Below are 21,513 nucleotides of genomic sequence, written 5' to 3' on the forward strand. Positions count from 1 at the left end.
CGTGTGAAGACAGTTTTCACAGTCAAGACAGTAGTTTTCATTCTACACTCATTACATTATAAAGAATGAAAGAAAATCACCACTGGGTTTGATGCAAATGTTTTATTACGAAATCTTTGGTTTTTTTGAATCAGGACATCTTTGGCATTTGGAATTGTATTGTAAAGCCTAATTCAGTAAGGCAAATGACGTGATTTCTTCTTTCATTAGTCAAACATTTTACCAAGTTACAAAATAGAAATTATTGACATGTACATACGCAGCAGTAGCCGTGTGAGCAATCATCCATTTGGTGCTGTTTAGTGTAACTTTAAGAACACACACACACGCAAACACACGTTGCTGTCCACTCCTGTAAGCAAACAGCAGATGTAAACTTCACACTATAAAAGTCTGTATGCCACACTGGAGTTCCTCTGTTCAGGTCCTCCCTCTGTTTGAAAAACACATTTTTCTGAGTGGGCAACAGTTCTTCTCAGAAGGTCACAGTGACACGGTGGGTTTCACAGGCACGCTGGTGTATGAAGGCCACACTGGAAATAAAATATCCCCTCTTTGGTACTCAGTGGTCATGAGCTTCTCCATTAAGGTTACTGGTGCGACTGTTGCCCTTGAGGGTTTGGTTCCGGCTTGGGTCTGTACTGCTACAAATCTCCTCTTCTGAGCTGCTCTCTACGTCACTGCGATCGTCTTTCGCCACCTGTAAAAGCAGTATTAGTTTAACTACTAGTTATGAATCATGGCTTAAAAACTGAACCTCATGCTAGCTCCAATGTGAGACTATAAGTACCCTAATGAATTTAAGCTGATGTTAAGCGAGTAATGTTTACCATGGTCACATCATTGCTAATGTTATCTGATTAGCATGATAGAAAAACTGAGATACGGAGGGATCTTGGTGCTAGATTAAATGTGGCTGTATTACAAACAATAGCACAGTTTAGCCTTAGTATCATATACTGAAATTGACAAAATGTGACAGGATACAAGAGGGGAGGGAAACCCAGCTGCCTTGGTTAAATGTGAAAATCAATTTTCACAACCGATCCCAAAACTAACCTTTCCCCTGAAAATGGCTTTGATGGCAATGCCCATGATGAGGTAGAACCATATGATGTGAAGGCACTGCAGGACCAGCAGCAACCCATTCAACATCCACCAGGCCCGATAAGGCCCGGCAATCTCCCAGCTCTCAACCAGAACACTGTGAATAATCCTACAACAAAAACATGCAGATTTTTAGCAGATGTATAACTATATAACAGTTAAGAAAATAGTAATAAACAGGTGAGAAGATAACAAGAGTTTTACAATAAATATAAGGAAGAAAGCTCTTGTTTTTCCTCACCAGAAGGGAAAGATGACAAGTCGACAGATGAAAAAGCTTATGCTGAACAAGACAAAGAGGCCATCACATAGCCTCTGGTACTTGGCATAGTTTGCCATCTTGGCTGCCTTAGGAATAAATAATACATTAGGGATTAATAATAATAATAATAATAATAATAATAATAATAATAATAATAACAACAACAATAACAATAACAACAACAACAGTGATAAGAATAAAACCCACTGTTGTAATATACACCAGTGTCACACTGTTACTGTAATGTCAATACGTTGTTTCTCTGTAAAACTGGTAGTACAAGTATCTCACATCACAGCTTCTGTGTTCCTAGCTGTGTTTACATACATGTTGGATACCTACACGGGCAGCCTTGCTGAGTTAAGCCAAGAGCCCTCTTTACCAGGATCATGTCTGACATCTAAAAATCTGAAAGATTTACTTTACCTCGAGGAAGATGTCAGATGCATCATGCACACACATGACCATACTGCCAGCTCTTATCATGTTGTTGCCATAGGAGAAAGTGATGAGAAGTATGGTAGCCAGATGGTGGACAAGCATAATCACGAAATCCTGCCATCAGAAAAACAAATGTAGGTAACAAAAGAAAGGTAATGAGGTAGATAAGACGTTCATGTTACTGGCACATTAATTAATAGCATAATAACTTGAACTTATGGACGCAAGAATGCAGTTTATCATACAAAGTGAAAATACTGGAATGGCAGGGTAGGGCGTAGAGTTACATGTATTTGAACAGTCATGTGTATTTGAACCTGAAGTTTTGATGAAACTGTTGGTTCAAAAAGCCAACATTTGGCTCACTTTTAAACAGTGCAGAGGATCAAAAGTGAAACATGAGTTCACACGATGGTGTAAAAGCAAATCACTATGTGAATCTGTGGATGAATTAGCTTGTAATTCAAGTTGTTTAGCTTTTCTGTTGAGTTCTCACTCTGCTCATGTAGGCATTACTATTGTCCATTTTTAGTGTTATGTACACACATCTGTAGCTAATGAGAATGTATGCAGAGTCTATAAAGTTTAGTTTGTTTTTACATAACGATAGATGTTAAACTTCCGCCTACTCCCTATCAGGCTTAAAACATTTATTTAGACTGTCACAAATTTGTGTTTGTCTGATACCAACCTCACTGATGTAGCTAATTTTTGTACTTTATTTTGAACAAAAACAAATTAAATAAACCATTCATCTATTTAACACGCTCCAGCTATTCATCCAACCAAGCATGTCTTTGGACAGTGGAAGGAAATTGTGTACGTACAGTACTGTAAACCCATGCATGTGTTCTCTGTGCCTGCAAACTCCACACATAAAGGCCCTTGCTGACTAGCAAGGTCCAAGCCCAGAACCATATTGCTTTGAGGCACCATGCCATGCCTAATCCAATTATTTCTTCTTCTTCTGTCGGTCACTACAGTGGATCATCTCTCATCCTTTCCCATCTTGCCCTTTCCTTTGTACCGCCTGTCACACCAACCCTCTCCTTCTCTACATTCATAAGCCTTCTCTGTGATTGCTCCCTGTTTCTATTCCCTAGCAGCTCCATTTTTAATATCCTTTGTCTAATATAACTGGTATCCCCAACCTGCAACTGCAACCAATTTCTAAATTTAGCAATAAGTCACACAACTACATTTACCACTTTAAATCCATAAAGTGGAAACACATGTTCCAGATTTGTTGATTAGAACCTGCTTAGGTGGTAACAGGAGGAATCTCTTATTTAAACCTCTTATTTAAACCTTTGACATCTGGGATCTTGTGTTCTTTAATTATTCACTTTTAGTGTGCGGTCTTACCATGCCATGATCTAAAAAGCGTTCTTAAAAAGTTTTCATTACAAAGGCTGGATTCCTTCAAGTCTGACAAAGGAAGAGCTCCAAATCATTTGGCATAAAACAATCACCTGTAAGGAAAATCCTTTACAAGTGGCACAGAGTAAAAACAGCTTTTAGCATATGAAGCTCATCCCAAATCTAAAGCGTGGCACTGGAAGTATTATAGTACTACAGCTTTGCAGTTATTACTTGCTCTTTAAATTCTGCATCATATTGTGCTTAAAGAAAATGGAAATGCCCACGAGCTGAGGTGGACCTGGAAGGTGCCCTTTTAAAAGGGCAAAAGGATCCTCAGCACACAAATGCATCAAATGGGTAGTTTAGAAAGAAGAAATAGAGGGTTATGGAACGGCCCACAGTCAGGAAGAAAAATGAAGCTCTCTGAAATGTTGCAGGCAGATTTGAAATAGGCTGTAATTTTCTTTGTGGTTGTGTTCAAGCGTTTACATCTGTAGACACAGTTTAAAACAAGATCAAATGCTGGCCTGCCCAAACACATGAAAAACAAGCCAATTTCCATGTGATCTACTTATTTTTGAATGTATACTTTATTGTCCTTTTAGCCAGAGCACATAATCAAGAGACAATCCTACATGCTTCCTTTAAGAAAAAAAAAAAGGATGTGGCTGTGATACAAAAGGCAATGTGCATTTATTGAGGCTATTAATAGTTAGTTAGGCCGGTTGTTGTTGGACTCACCTTTCTTTTAATGTCTATGAACTGGGAAAACATCAGAGACCAATAAAAAGCCAGCTCTACAAGATAGTAGCTGTGCTGTTCAGGACTCAGTGGCTTTGGGAGAGAGTGAAAGAAACACACCTTTGATAAATATGTAGCAATACCAACTGACCTGTTAACATTATGGTGGTAAACAGAGTCTCCTTATAATAAAAGTAATCAAATATAATGCGTAAGCAAAAAAAATATTAACCTGAAAAGGGTAGTTCTGCCAACACTCTCTGGTATCCCACATCCACGATGTCTGAAGGAAACAGATTACAAAAACATGCATTATACTGATGCAGGTTCACCTATTACGAGCCAACGATACGAACCACTTCTGTGAACCGCAATAGTATTGCAGAGGGCAAAAAGTACATTTTAAACTTACCGACCACAGATGGTTGATGCCATAAATAAAAATCGCCAGGTAAAAAGTGAAACGCCACCTGAAAGGAAAGAGAAGAATAGAAAGACGAATTTAGCATACACCGGAGGCACTTACATACATAAGCACACTCCCAGTGATCATTTTAACATTTACTAAGTAGCACTTAGACTGGCATCTGTAAGGTTTCAAAACCAAAGTACTTTGCCTATTTACATTTTTACTTGATGAGTGTATGAAAAGTGATCACCAAGATGGTTAAAATACATTTTAAGAGATATTTTACTAAATATTATGGCAACCCATCTAGAAAATTCTTGTGAACAACTACTGTCTGCAAAGTATTAAGCTAAGTCCTCAAGCAGATGCTGACAGGCACATTGGATTAATTCTCTGGGGACCGTGGATGCCTGTGCAGCATTTCAAAACAATTTATATGACAGGAGCTTATATGCACGTGCATGGACTAGCGCTGTTAAATCCCCTCAATTGTTTGTACAATAAAAAGCAGAAACCCCTGTAGAAACCTACGTACATGCTCTCACAGAACTTTTTCTGTGTGCTGGGCCTGTCCTGGTTCCGACGGACGCGAAACCATCTCTGTATTTTCCGTACATCCCAGTCCAGCTGCTTGGAGAGTCCCTCCAGTTGCCTTTCATCTGGACTCTAAAGAGGACAAACATAAAATAACTCTCCTCTCCTTGTAAAACCACAAAACCAATAGGTATGCCTGTCACATGACAATAGGTATTGACTGAACATATCATTATGACTGTGGCGGTGTGTGCAATAACATCATGTTGCTGCTGCAGTGTGTACAGGGACGTGTAATAGACTACAGAACAAACACGGGCTTTATGTACCGCTTTGGACTGATACAGCCTCTCCAGGATAGCATTGGGCTGAGCTTGCCGAGGCACTCCCGCCTGAATCTGAAGTATGTGGGCACAGGGCTTGGCCACTAGCCTGTATACACACAGACAGAGGGGCAAAAAGAAGAGGGTGGGGAAGCAGAAGTGTATGGTATTAGGAGAGAAATTCACACAGGGAGAGAGTTAGAGAGAGTTGTTTAGTGCCTCCAAGAAAAACAAAACAAAACAGAGGGTTATCCAACATTTGCTAGGAGATTCCACCATTTACATGAGCTGTGGAGCTTTCACAGTTTGCCCACAGAGTTACGCCTTGCATACATTTGTTTGTTTAAGACGAAGGGAGCATAACAGAAGCTATAGGGGGAGACACAAGGAAATGCTGAAATGAAGGGATCCTGAGGAATGTTGCACCTAGCCTAAACAAAGTTCGTCATGTGAGAGTATGGGACGCAGAGTATGGGAAGGATACTCTGCCTACCAAAATGCTAATTTGTGTCACGGGATCATCTGGTTGACTCGACCGGTGTTTATTAAATTCATCACACATCAGCCTAACAACACCCACCATATCTAGAACAGTTTTCACAACACGGAAAAAAGAAGAAGAAAAATAAAACTGAATGAATAGCAGTACAGAGTAGACAGGGCTGTCCCTGAATGCTCAATTTCAGACCGTTTCCATGAACCAAAACTAAGCTGAAAAACATGACTTTTAGTGCAGTCGTGAGGTTTGGACAGAGGAAAACCTTGTTTAAAAATCACATAACGTGCAATGCCATTCCCTTAAATGTAATTCTCTCATTCCAGAGTATGCCAGAGGAGTCATTTTAATATACCTCCTATGTAAAGACTTCCTTACCTGCACAGATTCTTTAATTAACCAGATTATCTCATCGGAAATGTTACTTGAAAGAGTCAAGAGTTAGCCAGCAAATCAGGTTTTTTTTGCTCAGTTAGAAAATCCCGTTTGTCAAGGAGGGTGACTCATGTAAGGCTTCTCTGACTGGCTCGAATGTAATTGGGGCCATAAACTGCAGCTTCCAGGACTGAAAAGCGACGCCAGTGCATGAGTGCTTTGAAAAACGGGCAAAGTTCATCGGAGTGCACCGCACAAAAAATCTAAAACTAAAGTGTCAAAACAATGCTTCACAAAGCAACGAGTAGCATCAGTGTGTGTACCTTCATCTTTTATATACAGTCTATGAATGAGATTTAAGGTATAATTAATATTAAGGTGCCATACCAGCTCCAGCTTTTCAGCTTTGTTATGCAAAAGCAATAAACCAGATCTAGATTAGGAACCAGTACCAGGAGTGATTTGGTTGGAAAGGCGTATCTGTTTTGACTGCCTGGATCAGGACTGGAAGTAGTGACTCAGAATCACAGAGCTACTGAAGAGAACCACTGCTTATTGGCATAATACTAGTACAGAATAGTGTCCATTGCTAGACATTTTATTCAAACAGGAAAACAGGAAGTGAAAGAGCTAGTGAGCAAATCAGAAAGAATGTATGACCTGCATCCCCCTCCCTCCAAAAAAAAAAACAAAAAAAAACAAAACAACTTGTTTCTGTTTCTCATCAGCAGTGTCATCACCTCACAACAATGCAAACACTGTAAAATATAAAACTGCCACAAAAGCCAATAAAAATTCTTGCATTCTTACATATTCTTGTTACAAAGAGATAGTCTATAATTATCTGTCACAAGAAAAGCCACGTGACAGGATTTCTGTTAACATAGTAGGTCCACAGAGAGTTGCTAGTCTCCAGAGAGAGTGACTCATATATTAAAGTTCATGTAGCAACATTTGTATGGTGCAGTTTGGTGTAATCTTTTCTTTGTAAGTAAAAGTTCTCGAAGCCCAATCATACCGGTGCAGAACAAACTAGCGCTACACAGACACACAAAAATCGAATTTTACCTTTCAAACAGCAGTCTTAGAAAGTAAACTACGGCAGCCAGAGGGAAGGCATACAGCATGTTCCAGAGTCTGGGGTACTCCACGCCAGGTGGTGGATGCTCCAAGTCCGCCCAAGTGACATTTTCAGGAAGCCAAAACCTTTCACTCCAAATCCAGGCTGAGATAAAGGAAGTCATCGGGGAGAAGCAAAACACAGCAGATCAGCAGTAGCAAATGAGGTAACTGAGAGAAAAAACTGCCGTACATGTAGTAGTAGTAGCTCAGGCTAGCTAAAGAAAAACTTAGCAGTCATTCCTCCCTCCTTCTTCCTCTCCCTGCTGTTGTAATAGCAGAACTAAGTTATCTAAGCATCTCTTCTGGTTCACTCCTATGACTAAACTCCACAGACACGTAACAGCTACGACTCTCCGAGGTAACACCCACCTCAATTATTATTCACAAAAGTGCTTCCACTGGTTCCGTGCTGCTCGCCGTAACGTCGTGCCTATTGTAGGAGGAGTCAAAGGCAGCTGACGTTAACACGGAGTCGGTTACGGCTCCAATTAGCGGCAAACGTTATTCATTAGCTAATGCTAGGTTAGCCATTAAAACTAACTTACTTAGTATGTTAAAACTAACTTACTAACAGTGGTTAAACGTTCTTACATGGTGGAGTGATTGTGTTGGTAAGTTGTAGCAGCAGTTAAAAGGGTTTTTAGCCACATTTGATGCCTCAATTTTAAGTAAACGGGCATAAATGATAGCCGTTTGTAATGTTATCTAAATAACCTAGCTAGAGAGAGAGATGAGAGATGTGCATACACACACACACACACACACACACACACACACACACACACATATATATATATATATATATATATATATATATATATATATATATATATATATATATATATATATAGGTAAGGTAACTTAATTTATACCCACAGGTAAATTTGCTTTATAGAAAAATTATAGCAGTTGGCATCCCTTCAAAAACACACATACCTAATAAATATAAACCTCACTGTTGCACATATATAGTAATCTACAGTATATATATATATATATATATATATATATATATATATATATATATATATATATATGTAACTGAAGGTGATTAGTTACATCTAAACCAGGGGTGTCAAACATGATGCTTGCAGGCCAGAATCAGGTGGTAAAGACTCCAAACCGACCCATTCATACTGTATCAAGTAATTAAGCTATAGATAAAAAAAAAAAGAGAGGTTCCTGTTCATTCACTATTTGACTGCAGAATTTGTGTTCATTTTTTAATATTATTATAACAATAGTAATAATTATAACTTGCTTAATTGTAATTTTTGTAGTAACCAGAATTAAAAGTTGCTTCAAAAAATGTACAAACAATAGCAGCATTAAAACATTACAAAGTACACTCACAGCCATTACTAGGTACACCTTGCTAGTCCTTGGTTGGACTTCCTTTTGTCTTCAGAACACCCTCAATGTTCTTAAAAATTCCTCAGAGATTTTGGACCATATTTACATGATAGCATCACACCATTACTGCACATCCATAACATGAATCTCCTTTTACACCCCATTTCAAAGGTGCTCCATTGGCTTGAGCTCTGGTGACTGTGGAGGCCATGATACAGTGAGCTCTTTGTCATGGTCAAGAAACAAGTTTGACATGATCTGAGTTTTGTGAAATGGTGTGTTGTGTTGGTGGAAGTACCTATAAGAAGATAGGTAAACTGTGGTCATAAAGGGATGGAACAATACTCAGGTAAACTAAGCCGTTTAAATCAGCGGTCCCCAACCCCCGGGCCTCGGACCGGTACCGGTCCGTGAGTCATTTGGTACCAGGCCGCGAGAGTTGAGGCTCAGGTGTGAAATGTATGGTTTTCAGGGTTTTTATCGGTTTTCAGCGTTATTTTCTTATCACTTTTATCATTAACTTGGTTTTCCTGGGTCTTTTTACGTGTGTTATGAATAAATCTTCTTTTTTCGGTACCGGTACTAGTTTTATTTTGTTGTATTTATCAGCAACACCTTAAAGGCCGGTCCGTGAAAATATTGTCGGGCATAAACCGGTACGTGGCGCAAAAAGGTTGGGGACCACTGGTTTAAATGATGCTTAGTGCTACTAAGGTCCTAAAGTGTGCCAAAAATATTCCCGACACCAGTACACCAACAACAACCTGAACCATTGATACAAGGTATTATTACATTGTTGCTTTTTTAGTAATAGAATGCCTACCATACGAATGTTGCTGCAGAAATTGAGACTCATCAGGCCAGGCAGTGGTGACTATGTGCCAATTGTATCCTTAGTTTCTTGTTCATAGCTGACAGGACTGGTGCCCAGTGTGGTCTTCTGCTGCTATAACCCATTTGCTTCAAGGTTTGACATCTTAGATTCACAGATTCTCGTCTACATACCTTGATTCCAATGAGTGTTTATTAGACTTACTGTTGCCTTCCCATCAGCTCAGACCAACTGGGTTTTTCTTCTGACATCAACAAGGTATTTTCTTCCTGAAAACTGAAACCCACTGGATAAAACAATGAAAAAATTTCTAATCTGTACACCACAAGTCTGAACTTAATGTTTGACATGCTGGTTGAAGTTGAGACATTGATCTAAGATAATGACAACATTTCTAGCAAATTCTTTTGGGTCATTTGTTAGTTTCTCAAGATGGGAAGTAACACTGTTAGAAAGATGAGAAGGACCAAAATGAGACCTACAACTGTTAGTTATTAGCATGGCCAAGGGATAACAAATCTACCCTAGTCAAAAACATCTTTCGCCTTTTCCTGCATAAATGGATTAAGTTGGTGTTGCATTTGCTAACTAATTCCCAGTAAAACATTAAGCTTGCATTGATCTTGGAAACCTGTTGCATTATGTTATTACTGGAACAAGGCTTGTACAGCCTCAAAGAAGAAGATGAGCTGATGTGTGAAAGATTAGTCAAATAAGATCTTCATACCCTGTCTGTGTTACTTTATGTTTAAATGGAAACAAACACCCTTCACCCTCTTATACCTCCCACTGTAACCCCTCCTATTTCTGTCTTGGGATTGTTTGGATTGTTTTTACCTCTCTCACCATAATTTTAAAGCCTACTGAAGAGGCTAACACACAGTCCAATAAAGTAAGAAATCACTTTAAGATACATAAATTATCCCTAAAGATTATACATGTAAAACTACACCTTTAGAGTCCGGTGTATATCTAACTCTAAAAGCCAATAATTGGTATAAAGTGAAAACCCAGTGAAATACAGGACAAAACAAGAGAAGAAGTGAATGCAACACATGCAAGAAACACACTCCTACGCTGGCAGTCCCTATTCACTGCCATCCTGTAGGTTTTTACATCAGTACCAACCAGCCAGAGAGCAGCTCAGCCCCCTGAACAAAACCTCTCTGTGTCAGTATGCAGCTGCAGCTTCCGAGATGCCCTACTCGGATACATGACCCAGTGTGGAGGGGCTGAGGACCTGAGCCACAAAAGAGGGGGGGATCAAATTTTTAAGGACGCCCATCTGACACGTCTCTAGTGTAGCATTAGGATCATATTTAAGCTACTTTACTGTTTACTTTACCCTGTTTCATTTTTTCCCTCTCACTGGCTTCAGCCCACCAATAGCAGGAAGGTCTGGTACAAAGTGTCCGTCATCACTGTCCACCCCCCTCAAGTTTGGACTGGTCCGTTTCGCATCTGAACAAACCTCATAGTTGGAGAAGAGTTCTTCATGTCAGGGACTGCTGTAGCCTCGGCACACTGATTACCGCAGCTCCTGGATAATCTAAGGTAATATTTTCCTGTTAAGTTTTATTCTTAACCCCTTCATTAATTATTTTACTGTAACATACTCCTAAAATCCTTCTTCCCTAGCAGCTCTCTGCACCTGTCTCTTCCAGTAGTATTTGTGTGTTCAAACATTTTTGTGTTTACATTTAAAAACATCTCAAATCTAACAGTGAGAAACAGAACAAAATACTTTGTCAGGTCTGTTTGGGGTCTTTTTAAGCAATATTAATTTCATTTAAAGCTTTCTTTCTTTATCTGTGCATGTGATATGTCTTGTTTTTTGTTTTGTTTTGTTATGTTGTTATAGATAAGAAAATGGATGAGAAAGAGCTGAGTGATCCCTTGAATAACGTATCTGTGATTAAAGGTAAATATAGACACCACTGATTTGAAGTGAATGACTTTGCATTGTTTTGCTCCTCTAATGGCTCCTACCTGACACAGCACATCTCGCTAACTGAGTGTGGAAAGGGGGGTGGAAAACCCTGAGTCACACTTAAAATGAGTGTCTGGCCCTGTAAGGACAGCTGGATGGCTTTTAGAGCTTACGGTGCTGTAGATGGCCTTGTTTTAGAGGCTAGTGTCTCCTGTGTCAACAGCTTATTAGAAGATGGAGTCTCTTTGCACAGAGGGCATGTCAGCTGACTGATGTGTGTTAGCTATGACATTTAGGGTGACTAATAAGAATAGAATGCAAAAGACAGCGCAATGATGGCGCAATATAGCGGATATAAAAATCAACGGGGACATTCATAGGAAAAAGTGCAAGCACGTTGGTGACTGAATCAATTTTGCATGATGAATTTGTAATGCTTCACTGCACAATATATAGGGAGCACAAAGCAAACAGTGTCCTCACAACAATAGTGTATCTCAGTAATTCAGAGAGATGAAGATATTTGAGATTCAGCTGCATAAAGAATATGTGTTAGCTGTAAAATGATCTCCCTTTATGATCAGCAGTTTAAAAGGAATACTGTAGACTTTCCGTGCGAGTGGTGCTAACCCCCTGATTCAGTTAAAGAATGCTGTCACATTCAATGAGAAGGAAACAGACAGCAGGCGAAGATGGGCCACGATGGGTCTAGCCTTCAGCACCGGAGCTAAAAAAAGACTTTCTCCTACATATTTTTTTCTTTCCTGTCGTCACTTGAGGCAGTGTGATGCTCAATATTCCCAACTAGTCTGCAAGGTATTTTTACACTCAGACTAATTCCATTACTATGCTGTCAGGTGTCATTCTGTGACACTAAGACATTTTTGCCGTAATAACTAATCTCGCTAAAGATAACATGTTGCACCCTCATTTGAAATACCCTTTATTCCCTGTGCTGTCTTTGTAGGGTATTCATCTTTCACACAAAGTGAATACAGATTGCATACTCAAAGGGTGCCCACTCACTCGCACATGAAGGAACACACAATCACACTGTCCCCCCATGCTTTGTCTGGCACACAGCGGGGTGGTCATGTGCTCAAGTCAGAGGGTGTCACCAGCTCTCAGCCTTTGTTTCACACCGCTTCATTTTAGGGACACTTATCAATACCGCCTGCTAACATTTTTACAATCATGTGGATTTTCGTGTGATTATGTAGCCATGTTTGATGGATGTAGACACAGTTTTCACAATAAATATTGGATTTCAGGGCAGTTCAGGTTCTGGTGCGTCTCCATTTATGGTGCACATGCTTGACCTGTCCCCTGCCAAATGTTCGTTCTGGGATGAGGTCATCTCTTTTCCTAGCTGTGGTAGATTAGGGGCTCGAGATATTCACTAGGCATTTGCAAAGCACAAGTATTTGTGGAGCCTGTTTCCACCTCCAGGAAACACAACAGACCCTTGACAACGCTGGCAAGCCTATTCCCTTTGTGCATTGTTTAGGTACTATTAATGAGTAATGTAGAATCGCTACAGACTCGTATGTGGCTGGGGTAATGGATAATTTGGAATGAAAAGTGTAGATAAGACACTTGTTTCTATTTCTGGGTTAGCAATTATTTTATGTAATAGGCCCATTTTGAATATCTTGGGAAATCATCTAGTATGTCAGTCCTGGTTAAATATTTGGGACTGCAGTAAAAGTAAAACTGTCAAACATTTCATTATTTTTGTAGTTTTATGGCAAATGTATGGAGCCGGTCCATGTTAAGCTCATGACTCTTCTAACTGGGATCACCATTTTTTTCCTTCTTCATTAGATGATCTGACCAAGGCAAACATGGGCTCCTCGGGTGACTCTGAAAAAATCATTCAGCGCTTGACTGATGAACTTCGAGAGGCCAAGGATCTAGCTAACACAGAGAAACATAAATGCATGGAGCTACAAGGTGACACGCCATATCTCCAATGTTAAATAGGACCATCCACTCCATTTCCTTTTGCATTCACACATGTGTGCATGCACCCAACACCAAATAAATGACATGACTGGTACAATTAAATGCTGTGTAGGTATCGTGGAGGAAGAGAGAAAGGAGAAGAAAAAACAAGCTGATGATTCTGCCAAACAGATAAAACTTCTTGAAGGTACATCTATCTGTGGATTAGAAGCATATGCATAATATTAATCTTTTTTTAAAATTGACACTGTCTCTAATTCAAACACTGACTCCGGTTTGGACAGGCCAGCTGCGGCAGCTCCATGATGAGATGGCTGTTCTCAGAGAGCAGATAGACGTCTCCTCCAGCTCACACGATGAGCTACAAAGCGCACGTGATGAAGTGAAGTCGCTGAAACGTGCCCTGGAGGCTGCAGCTGCCGAGCGGGACCGTGACATTGCTGCTGTCCAGTCTAACCTGGCGACTGTCTCCAATGATCTGGACAAATGGCGTCAAACGGCCAACAAGTACGAGCGTGAGATTGGCAACCTGCAGCGTGACCTTCAGCAGCAGAGCAAGCAGTGGCAGAAAACTGCAGAAATACAAGGTATGACACGGTGCCCCTGGTAGTTATAAACGCATGAAATAATTCTTACATGGAAATGAACTGTGTATTAATAAATCAAATAATATTACCATTCCTTGTCCAAGACATGAGGCCTACTCGCTCTCTATGTATTTTGTTTCTAACAAGCACACTTCTTTTCATACTTGTACACTGGTGAATCAAAGTATAACTAAAAACATGGGTTTTTTTTTTATAGTTTTTGCTTTATCTGTAGGCAAATCAAGGACATACAATCTGTTAAAAAACAGCATTGTTACATACCTTGTTCGTTTCTTTTTACAGCCAGTGAACTTCAGTCCATGCAGGTGGAGTGTAATGGCCTTCACAAAGAATGTTCTGTTCTTCGATCTGAGAAACAGGATATCGTGAATAAGCACCAGAAGGAAAAAAGCAGTCTGCAGAGTGAATGTGCTTCCTTCAGGGCTGAGAACGAGGAACTCCTGAAGACTCACCAGAAAGACAAAAGCAACCTGCAGAGTGAATGTGCAGCATTGCGCACTGAGAAGGAGGCAGCCCTGCAGAAACAGCAGCAGCTGGAGAAGGACCTTGCCAGGTCGGTGCACTGATCTACATTACTGGGAGCTCTTACCCCCACCTTCGTGCTCCCTCTGTCTCATCTGTTTTAATCAGTACCCACGTGTTTTGATTTACATGATCCTACATAATTTTTTTCTCTCATCTTTTACATATTGAACTCAGTTTTGTTTTGCTTCTGGTAGTTTGCGTGCCCAGAACACTGAGCTGAAAAATAGCCTTGGATCCCTTGAGCAGACCTGGCAGGAGATGGAAAAGAGCCAGGTAGCCCTGCAGCTCCAGCACCAGCAGGATAGCACCACACTGCAAACCCAACTGGATGAGGCAGACAGCCGCAGCAAGGCTCTGCAAAAAGAGGTACGCCCCTCAAAAGTTGAGACATCAACCTTAGGGGTCCAGTATCTTAGTGGGTGTCATGCAGATGAATACTTCTATCTCAAATGTGAAAAGTGAACCCTCTCTGACCTGCATGGCTTTTAATACAGTCCTGCAACTGACAGGCCTTATAAGCACACACATGTTTTACTCATTAATGCTGTCCAAAGTTGATTTGGACTTCAGTCCTGTTTAGTTTTCACTTGAATTTTTGCATTTTAGTTTTTCTAGCTAAATGGTAGTGGTTCTGAATATATATCTGTGGCAGAACTGCTCCAGCTTAGAGGCTATTGGAAGACTGTAGCTGCTGCCAGTGTGCTGCTGACCATGCTGCTTTAGAGGGCCAATGCTGACAAGCTGTTGCAGTATTTATGAAATTACTTTGGGACACTGTGGGAAAGGGGAAGTTTTTGAAAGAAAGTAAAATTACACTCTTATTACATTGAATGGCAAGTCACCACTAAGCCTAGGAGAATTAGAAATACAAGGACAAAGTATTATCAGGATAGTGTAATATAACTTTAAAAATATTACTTATTACATTTTAGATTTACATTTAACTTTTTTAGGTAATGTAAAGTCATAATTTCTGGAAAATTCCCAATTCTCCCATTTTTTTCAGTGATTTAAGTTTAAATATGAACACATCCTGGCTATGATAACACATTAGTCAAAACTTTTTATGTTGTTGCTTCGGTTTCATGGTCAAACTGCCATTTGACTAAAAATCAAGACTCAAGAACATGTATGTGTAATTGGTGCTCTGATATGATGCGCTTCTCAGTTTTGTGTGATTTAAAGTGAGCATATTAAAATCACTTGATTTGTTTTTGGCATTATTAGCAGTGGCAATATCCAACAGAGTTACAAGAATCTGTGGTTTTTACTCAAATTATTAATGCAGGACATTAAAATCAACGTGGAGCTCAAATAACTTTGAGCAAATTGAGACTGAAGTGTCTTGAAGAAACCTTTTAATGCATTCATTTTATTTAATCTCATGTAACATAATTTAAAGAAATTTGCTGTTAACAACCAATTTACAAAAGAAGTACTGCAAATTGTTGCCATTCAGGACATTTACAGCTGTATGAGATGGGCAGCTGTTCTCAAAGTCGTCTGCTCAAGGTACTTTATTGTATTTCTTCTCATCGTCAAAGATTGCGCAGAAATACCTGATGATGGGATGATGAGGACAACTGCACTATTTTAGAAAACTCACATTCTCCCATGACTAAAAGTGTCTCTGAGTGATCATTGCTGAGAATTTAGAGCTTTCTATTTTGAGACGATGTTGGCGTCATCTAGGTCAGAACAAAGTCACATCCACCACAGTTGAATGGTGAAGCCATCACGGAGCCATAATGACTTTCTCTGAAGCCTTTTAGACACTTGTGTCAATAAATCTATGGCTCTTACTGACATTATAAAGAAAGTCCATGCTTCTTCCCAAAAAAACAACAACAACGAAAAAAGATCCCACCCAGATATTTCACAGGTTGCTGCGTGCTGTCCAGAGGCAATACCTACTCTCGGTTTGTATGGGGATCACTGGCTGCTGTCAGTTAATGAGGCGTGGCAGTGCTAAGTAGTAGAAAGCATAGTTGGGTCATCTTTGACACAATGAATGAATGAGGGAATTATGTTGTCCCTTATATAAACCGCACCTCACCCTAATTAGCTCATGTATAGAAAATTCAGCAGTTAAGCACTGTAGGAAGGACTGGTTTATCTTGTAAATGGCAATAAACAGAAACTGTTCCTCAAAAGCATTACACAATACCATCAAACTAAAAACTTTAAATTAACCTGAACTGATGAGAGTGTATATTTGAATAAATGTTTAATTTGCTTCGTGCAGTACGAGGAGGCTAGGACGGAGCTGTCAGACCTCAAGGAAAAATACGAGAAGGTTGAGCAGGAAAAACAATTGGTTACAGATGAACTCGAAGCATGCAGAGCCAACATGGAGGAACTGCAAGGAAAAGGGACAAAGGTGAGTATTGATCTATCAAACGCACAGCAAAAACAGGAAGGCATTTTACCCTAATATATGAATGGCATCGTGTATAATGATATATAAGAGGTTTAAAAAATAATATATTGAGTGTGGAAACAATCATCTGCACTTTTATTTTCAGAGGCAATAACTTCTTTAGCAGTTTCTGTTTTGGGGGGGCATGGGCTTCATTTCCAATGTTTCCCTTTTGTTCAGCATCTGTTTGCGCAGCATCTCCAGATATAAAAGATGAATCTTATTGTAAGATTCACAATTATTATCTCTTTTTTTATTTTAGCACATATGCTCCACTCTAGTCATCCAGTGTCTATTAGTGTTGCTTTTATGGGCCATTCACACATATGGATTCAAAAAGCTGTGCCAGACGGCTGCTATTTGTTAGCTAAGCTGGGGTGAGAGCACCGTGCAACTGTATCACTTCCATTTCAGATAATGGACTTAAATGCCAGGCATACCTGACAGCTTAAAACATCTTCAGCAAATACAAAAAGGTGGGGAAAAAACTCAGCAAACTATGCTGTACAACAGGAAATAAACATGGCCGTGTATAGTAACACTGATATGTAGGATGTCAACTCTGTACTAAACACAACACACCCCCGGACACACAGCTACGGATTTATGAGGCCATAAAGGTCCAGCTCCTTTGTATCTGTATGTGTGAACTAACAATGACACACTGACAGCCGTGTGTGACTGAGTTTTGTATAAATACTAGTTACAGGCGTAGAGAACTGACTGAGGGATCTAATAATAAACCAACCAAAGTATGTCCCATTGCAGTTGATTACTATAATATCCCTTCCCTTCTGTAGACATCCCTATTGCTGCCTGTTCAAGCCATAGTCATCGGCCTTATCCTGGCTTTGCTGCATTGGTGCTTCGGCGCATTGTGGTAGCAAGGTACACATTATTCCTGTCAAGTTGGCCTACATCTTTTCATCCTCATCAGTGTCTCTTAGACGATTGCATGATTTAATCAGGTTTTCCTCATTCCCGGGAATGTCTTCCTCAGGGGAAAAATTCTTCAGAAATCTAACCTCTCTAATCATACAGCTCCAACATCTGACATCTGTTTGTCCTGCCTGGATGGCTAATGCTTAACAACTGCTTCTCACAGTTGGTGTTTGATAATGCTTATCTTTATCTGCAAGCGCTGTTTGTATTCGTGCACTGCCTTGATCTCAGTGGCTCCCTCTGTCAAAGCTTTGGTGATCCAAAATGGGTGCATGTTTATTCGCTGTTGCTCAACTTTCTATTTCTGTGTTGCCACTTATTCCAGAAACTGTGGATGATCTGGGGGCCTGTGGTTGCTGTGGCTCTGACAGCTGTGACTGCTGCCGTGCTCTTCAGGACCTGAGGGCGACTCATTCATGCATACACACGCACCCACCCACCCACGCACACACACAAGGGAATCCATATTTGTCTTCAGGTGTCAGAACTTGCCCTCCTTATCATATCTGCACTATTAACTCGGAGGGCTCATATTTAACTGTTTAATTTTTAAGATGCTCTATTTTAGATGGCAGAGAAGTTAATAAAAGAATGTGATTTTTGTGTGCAAAGTAAGTTTGTACGTCCGTTATTTACAGGAAGTCTAGTCAAGTTTACAATTTTGATTGGGAATATGGATGAATGTAAAAAATAAATAAATATGCCACAAACTCAACTAATTATTAGTATTTATGATAATGTTTTAGGTGGATCACTCGAGCTCTAAATGTAGCACTTCTATGTAATTGTCATAATAATGGAGATTGTCACAATAACACCCCCTAATGGAGTGTGTAATGAAAGCCATAGATGGGTAACTGCATTAGTGATGGGAATTGCAAAGAGATCAGTTGGTGTAACTGTTATCTATGTGAAAATAGATAGCGTTTCAGACAGTATTGAGCTGAGCAGGAGTTTATCTTGTTTGTTTTTTCTCAACAGAGAACCATTAAAGAAAATTGCAGAAACATACATTTAGATCCATTTTCTTCATTTATGTGGCCGTTGTCCAGACTGCAGTTGTACTTATCTGTATTTAGTTTCTGCTTTGCTTTTTTCTGTTTTTGTTTGTTTGTTTTGTTTAACTTTTCATTTCAGTTTTATGATCATGAATGCTAAATTAACGTAAGGGGCAGGGTTGCTAAAATTATTGTATGCATGGGGAAACCTAAAATGTATAATTAAACACATAGGGTCATTTCATTAGGCACACCTGTTTACCTGCTCGCTAACACAGTTATATCATTAGCCAATCATGTGGCAGCAACTCAGTGTGTTTAGGCAAGTAGGCATAGTTAAGATTACACGCTCAATTTCAAACCAAGCATATGAATGGGCACAAGATGAGCTGCAGAGAAAATGCCTTGTTGAAGTCAGAGGGTAAGAGGGCAACCAGCTGTTACATCTAAGGTATGCAGAAGAACATCTTTGAATACACAACATGGTAAAAAAAAAAGAAGGTAAATGGCCTGTGTTTGTATAGCGCTTTACTAGTCCCTAAGGACCCCAAAGCGCTTTACACATCCAGTCATCCACCCATTCACACACTGGTGATGGCAAGCTACATTGTAGCCACAGCCAGAGGCGAGGCTGCCGGACACTGGCGCCACTGGGCCCTCTGACAACCACCAGTAGGCAACGGGTGAAGTGTTTTGCCCAAGGACACAACGACCGAGACTGTCCACATGGGTCCATCAAAACTGAACAGAAGAAAATTGGAAGAAGTCTATTCAGACATGAGGTCAGAATTGGCATAACTAACGTGAATGGGTGGATGGACAGAGATGAAAGCATCGATCCACCGTGTCTTGTACAAGTAGTTGAGATTGGTGGTAGTGGTGTAATAGCTCATTATTTAAACTACACAGTCTACCTGAATATTGTTGTTGGCCACCACTTTATTACCACACTGTACCCATCTTCTGATGGTTGCCTGTAGCAAGGTAACATGCCATGTCACAAAGCTCAGATCATGTCAAACTTGTTTCTTGAACATTGCGATGAGTTCACTGTACTCAATTTTGTACTCAAATATGGACCATAATCTCTGACTAATATTTTCAGAACCTTGTTGAATCTATGCAACAGGGAATTCATTCTGAAGACAGTAGAGGGTGGCTTCTGTTTCTCCTAAATAACCATTATCTTCATCCATCCGGTCATTCATCCATTATCTTCATGTAGACAAATTGCCAGAGGTCATATCTTCTCTGTAGCATTTCATTGATATCGCTCATGTCATCCAGGAGGGGTTAAGTTTGGTCTCATATCTGCTGTTTTTCCCTCCCTTTTCTATCACACTATGTGTTGCAGTTGACATTTAAAGAAAATGGTTAATGCTGAGAGTAATGTTTTGTTAGGTAAAAGGTGTGTATCACCTGAAAAGCATGCGCTGTTGTAAAGTCAACATGTAGACAGGCATCGGCCTGCAATTTACCTTCTATTTGCATAGAGGCGTAGAGTGGCAAACGAGACTGATCAGCTTGAACGTCATCCTGTTTTTCAACAAGCAAAGCAAAAGCTGGTATCAATGTGGGAATTAAGACAAAAATCCTTGTACATAGGTCATCTCATTCATAACTAGTCCTGCATTGTATAGGCTGTCATGATCATAGGATTAAATGGATTAGACAATCCTGGAAAACAGGACAAACTACGCCTGATTCTCCCAGAGCTAATAGATTTCACTTTTTTCACTTCTTTTTTTGAAAAACATTTTGTTTCTGTTTGTTTGTTTTTCTTTTAAATTAGAGTTTCAGCTTATTCGCCACTTTTTGACAAAATATACCTGGTGATGTCAACAGGATTATCTCTGCTTCAACTGAACACTACATAGCTGCAACACAGGTTGTGTCATAAACTGTATTTAAAGGGTTAATCCTTTACGGCTAAGGGCATTTCCAAACATATAGTCAGTTTGCTGTGATATGAATCAGCTGCAGAGTTGGGGAAGCTGTTGTATTTCTCATCAGTTTCATTTCCTTTGAGGGAGGGAGGGGAAAATGTAAGCCAAAGTGCATGTATAAAAAACGCGGGAGAACCTTCACTCTGCTCTTTAGTCAGATGTGTCTATCATAGAAAGGATAAACACAGAAGGCTCAAATGAAGGTGTGATGCTAGTCCAGGTGAGACCATTGATTCTCTTGAGTTTAATTCCTCCACATCCTAGAATGCAAAGTGGGAGCACATCAGGGTTAAACAAGGTTGCCACCACAAACAAACTGTTCCAGAAATTGTGACCAGATGGACTCTCAGCATCAGAGTACAGACCTTGAAGTCTCTGCTGCTTTGATTTTGACATTTTCTTTTTTTTTTTCCCTCCAACTTTATTGAATTGTATCATGGAAGCGTGACACAAAACCATACAAGCAGAAAATGTACGCAAAAGATACTCTTCTAAAATAGTCAGACAACCCCATTAGTTATTTTCTTGCAATGAATAATTTTACAATTTCTAGTAGTTGTTTATTTTCCATGAAGAAATGTTACTGATCACTTCTAAACTGAGGCTCTAATGAAGGGATTCTTGGTCTTTTAAGCTCCTTCACTAATCGATCCATGCCTGTGTGGTTGTCTTTCTGCTGGGAGACAAACACTCACTGCAGTTACTCCCTTAAAGCACCCCAAACACTCACAGTTACTCTGTAAAGGATGAGGCCGAGTGTTTCTCAACACGATTCTATTGGCAAATTAAAATTTCACAATGAGGTCGTTGCTCCCAGCAAAAC

At 39.8% G+C, this 21,513-nt stretch overlaps 2 protein-coding genes across 6 annotated transcripts; one reads left to right on the top strand and one right to left on the bottom strand.

Moving 5' to 3' along the window:
- Positions 1-83: 83 nt before the first annotated feature.
- On the bottom strand, positions 84-7,611 carry LOC102782935 (ceramide synthase 5-like). Of its 2 annotated transcripts, XM_006796387.3 has the most exons (11): positions 7,542-7,611; positions 7,119-7,275; positions 5,186-5,288; positions 4,858-4,988; positions 4,326-4,383; positions 4,146-4,196; positions 3,914-4,006; positions 1,796-1,924; positions 1,349-1,455; positions 1,060-1,216; positions 84-700 (listed from the first exon to the last, which is right to left on the bottom strand). In XM_006796387.3, exons 2-11 carry the CDS (start codon positions 7,175-7,177, stop codon positions 563-565), a joined length of 1,026 nt encoding a protein of 341 aa, XP_006796450.1. In that variant the 5' UTR covers positions 7,178-7,275; positions 7,542-7,611; the 3' UTR covers positions 84-562. The 2 variants fall into 2 exon arrangements, with proteins under 2 accessions (XP_006796450.1, XP_006796449.1); XM_006796386.3 differs by lacking the exon at positions 7,542-7,611 and having other exon boundaries at positions 7,119-7,532.
- slmapb (sarcolemma associated protein b) lies at positions 7,207-18,757 on the top strand. 4 transcript variants are annotated; one of them, XM_006796384.3, is made up of 11 exons: positions 7,207-7,336; positions 10,736-10,911; positions 11,219-11,278; positions 13,112-13,240; positions 13,365-13,439; positions 13,537-13,839; positions 14,143-14,413; positions 14,580-14,751; positions 16,631-16,765; positions 17,605-17,692; positions 18,072-18,757. In XM_006796384.3, the coding sequence occupies exons 3-10, from the start codon at positions 11,227-11,229 to the stop codon at positions 17,686-17,688; spliced, it is 1,221 nt and encodes a 406-aa protein (XP_006796447.1). In that variant the 5' UTR covers positions 7,207-7,336; positions 10,736-10,911; positions 11,219-11,226; the 3' UTR covers positions 17,689-17,692; positions 18,072-18,757. The 4 variants fall into 4 exon arrangements, with proteins under 4 accessions (XP_006796447.1, XP_087689640.1, XP_006796445.1 ...); XM_087833514.1 differs by lacking the exon at positions 7,207-7,336 and adding an exon at positions 7,516-7,530; XM_006796382.3 differs by lacking the exon at positions 7,207-7,336 and adding an exon at positions 7,628-7,783.
- The last annotated feature ends 2,756 nt before the right edge of the window (positions 18,758-21,513 follow it).

The sequence above is a fragment of the Neolamprologus brichardi genome, chromosome 20 (assembly GCF_056152115.1).
Source record: "Neolamprologus brichardi isolate AB-2024 chromosome 20, ASM5615211v1, whole genome shotgun sequence".
NCBI classification, from domain to species: Eukaryota; Metazoa; Chordata; class Actinopteri; order Cichliformes; family Cichlidae; genus Neolamprologus; species Neolamprologus brichardi.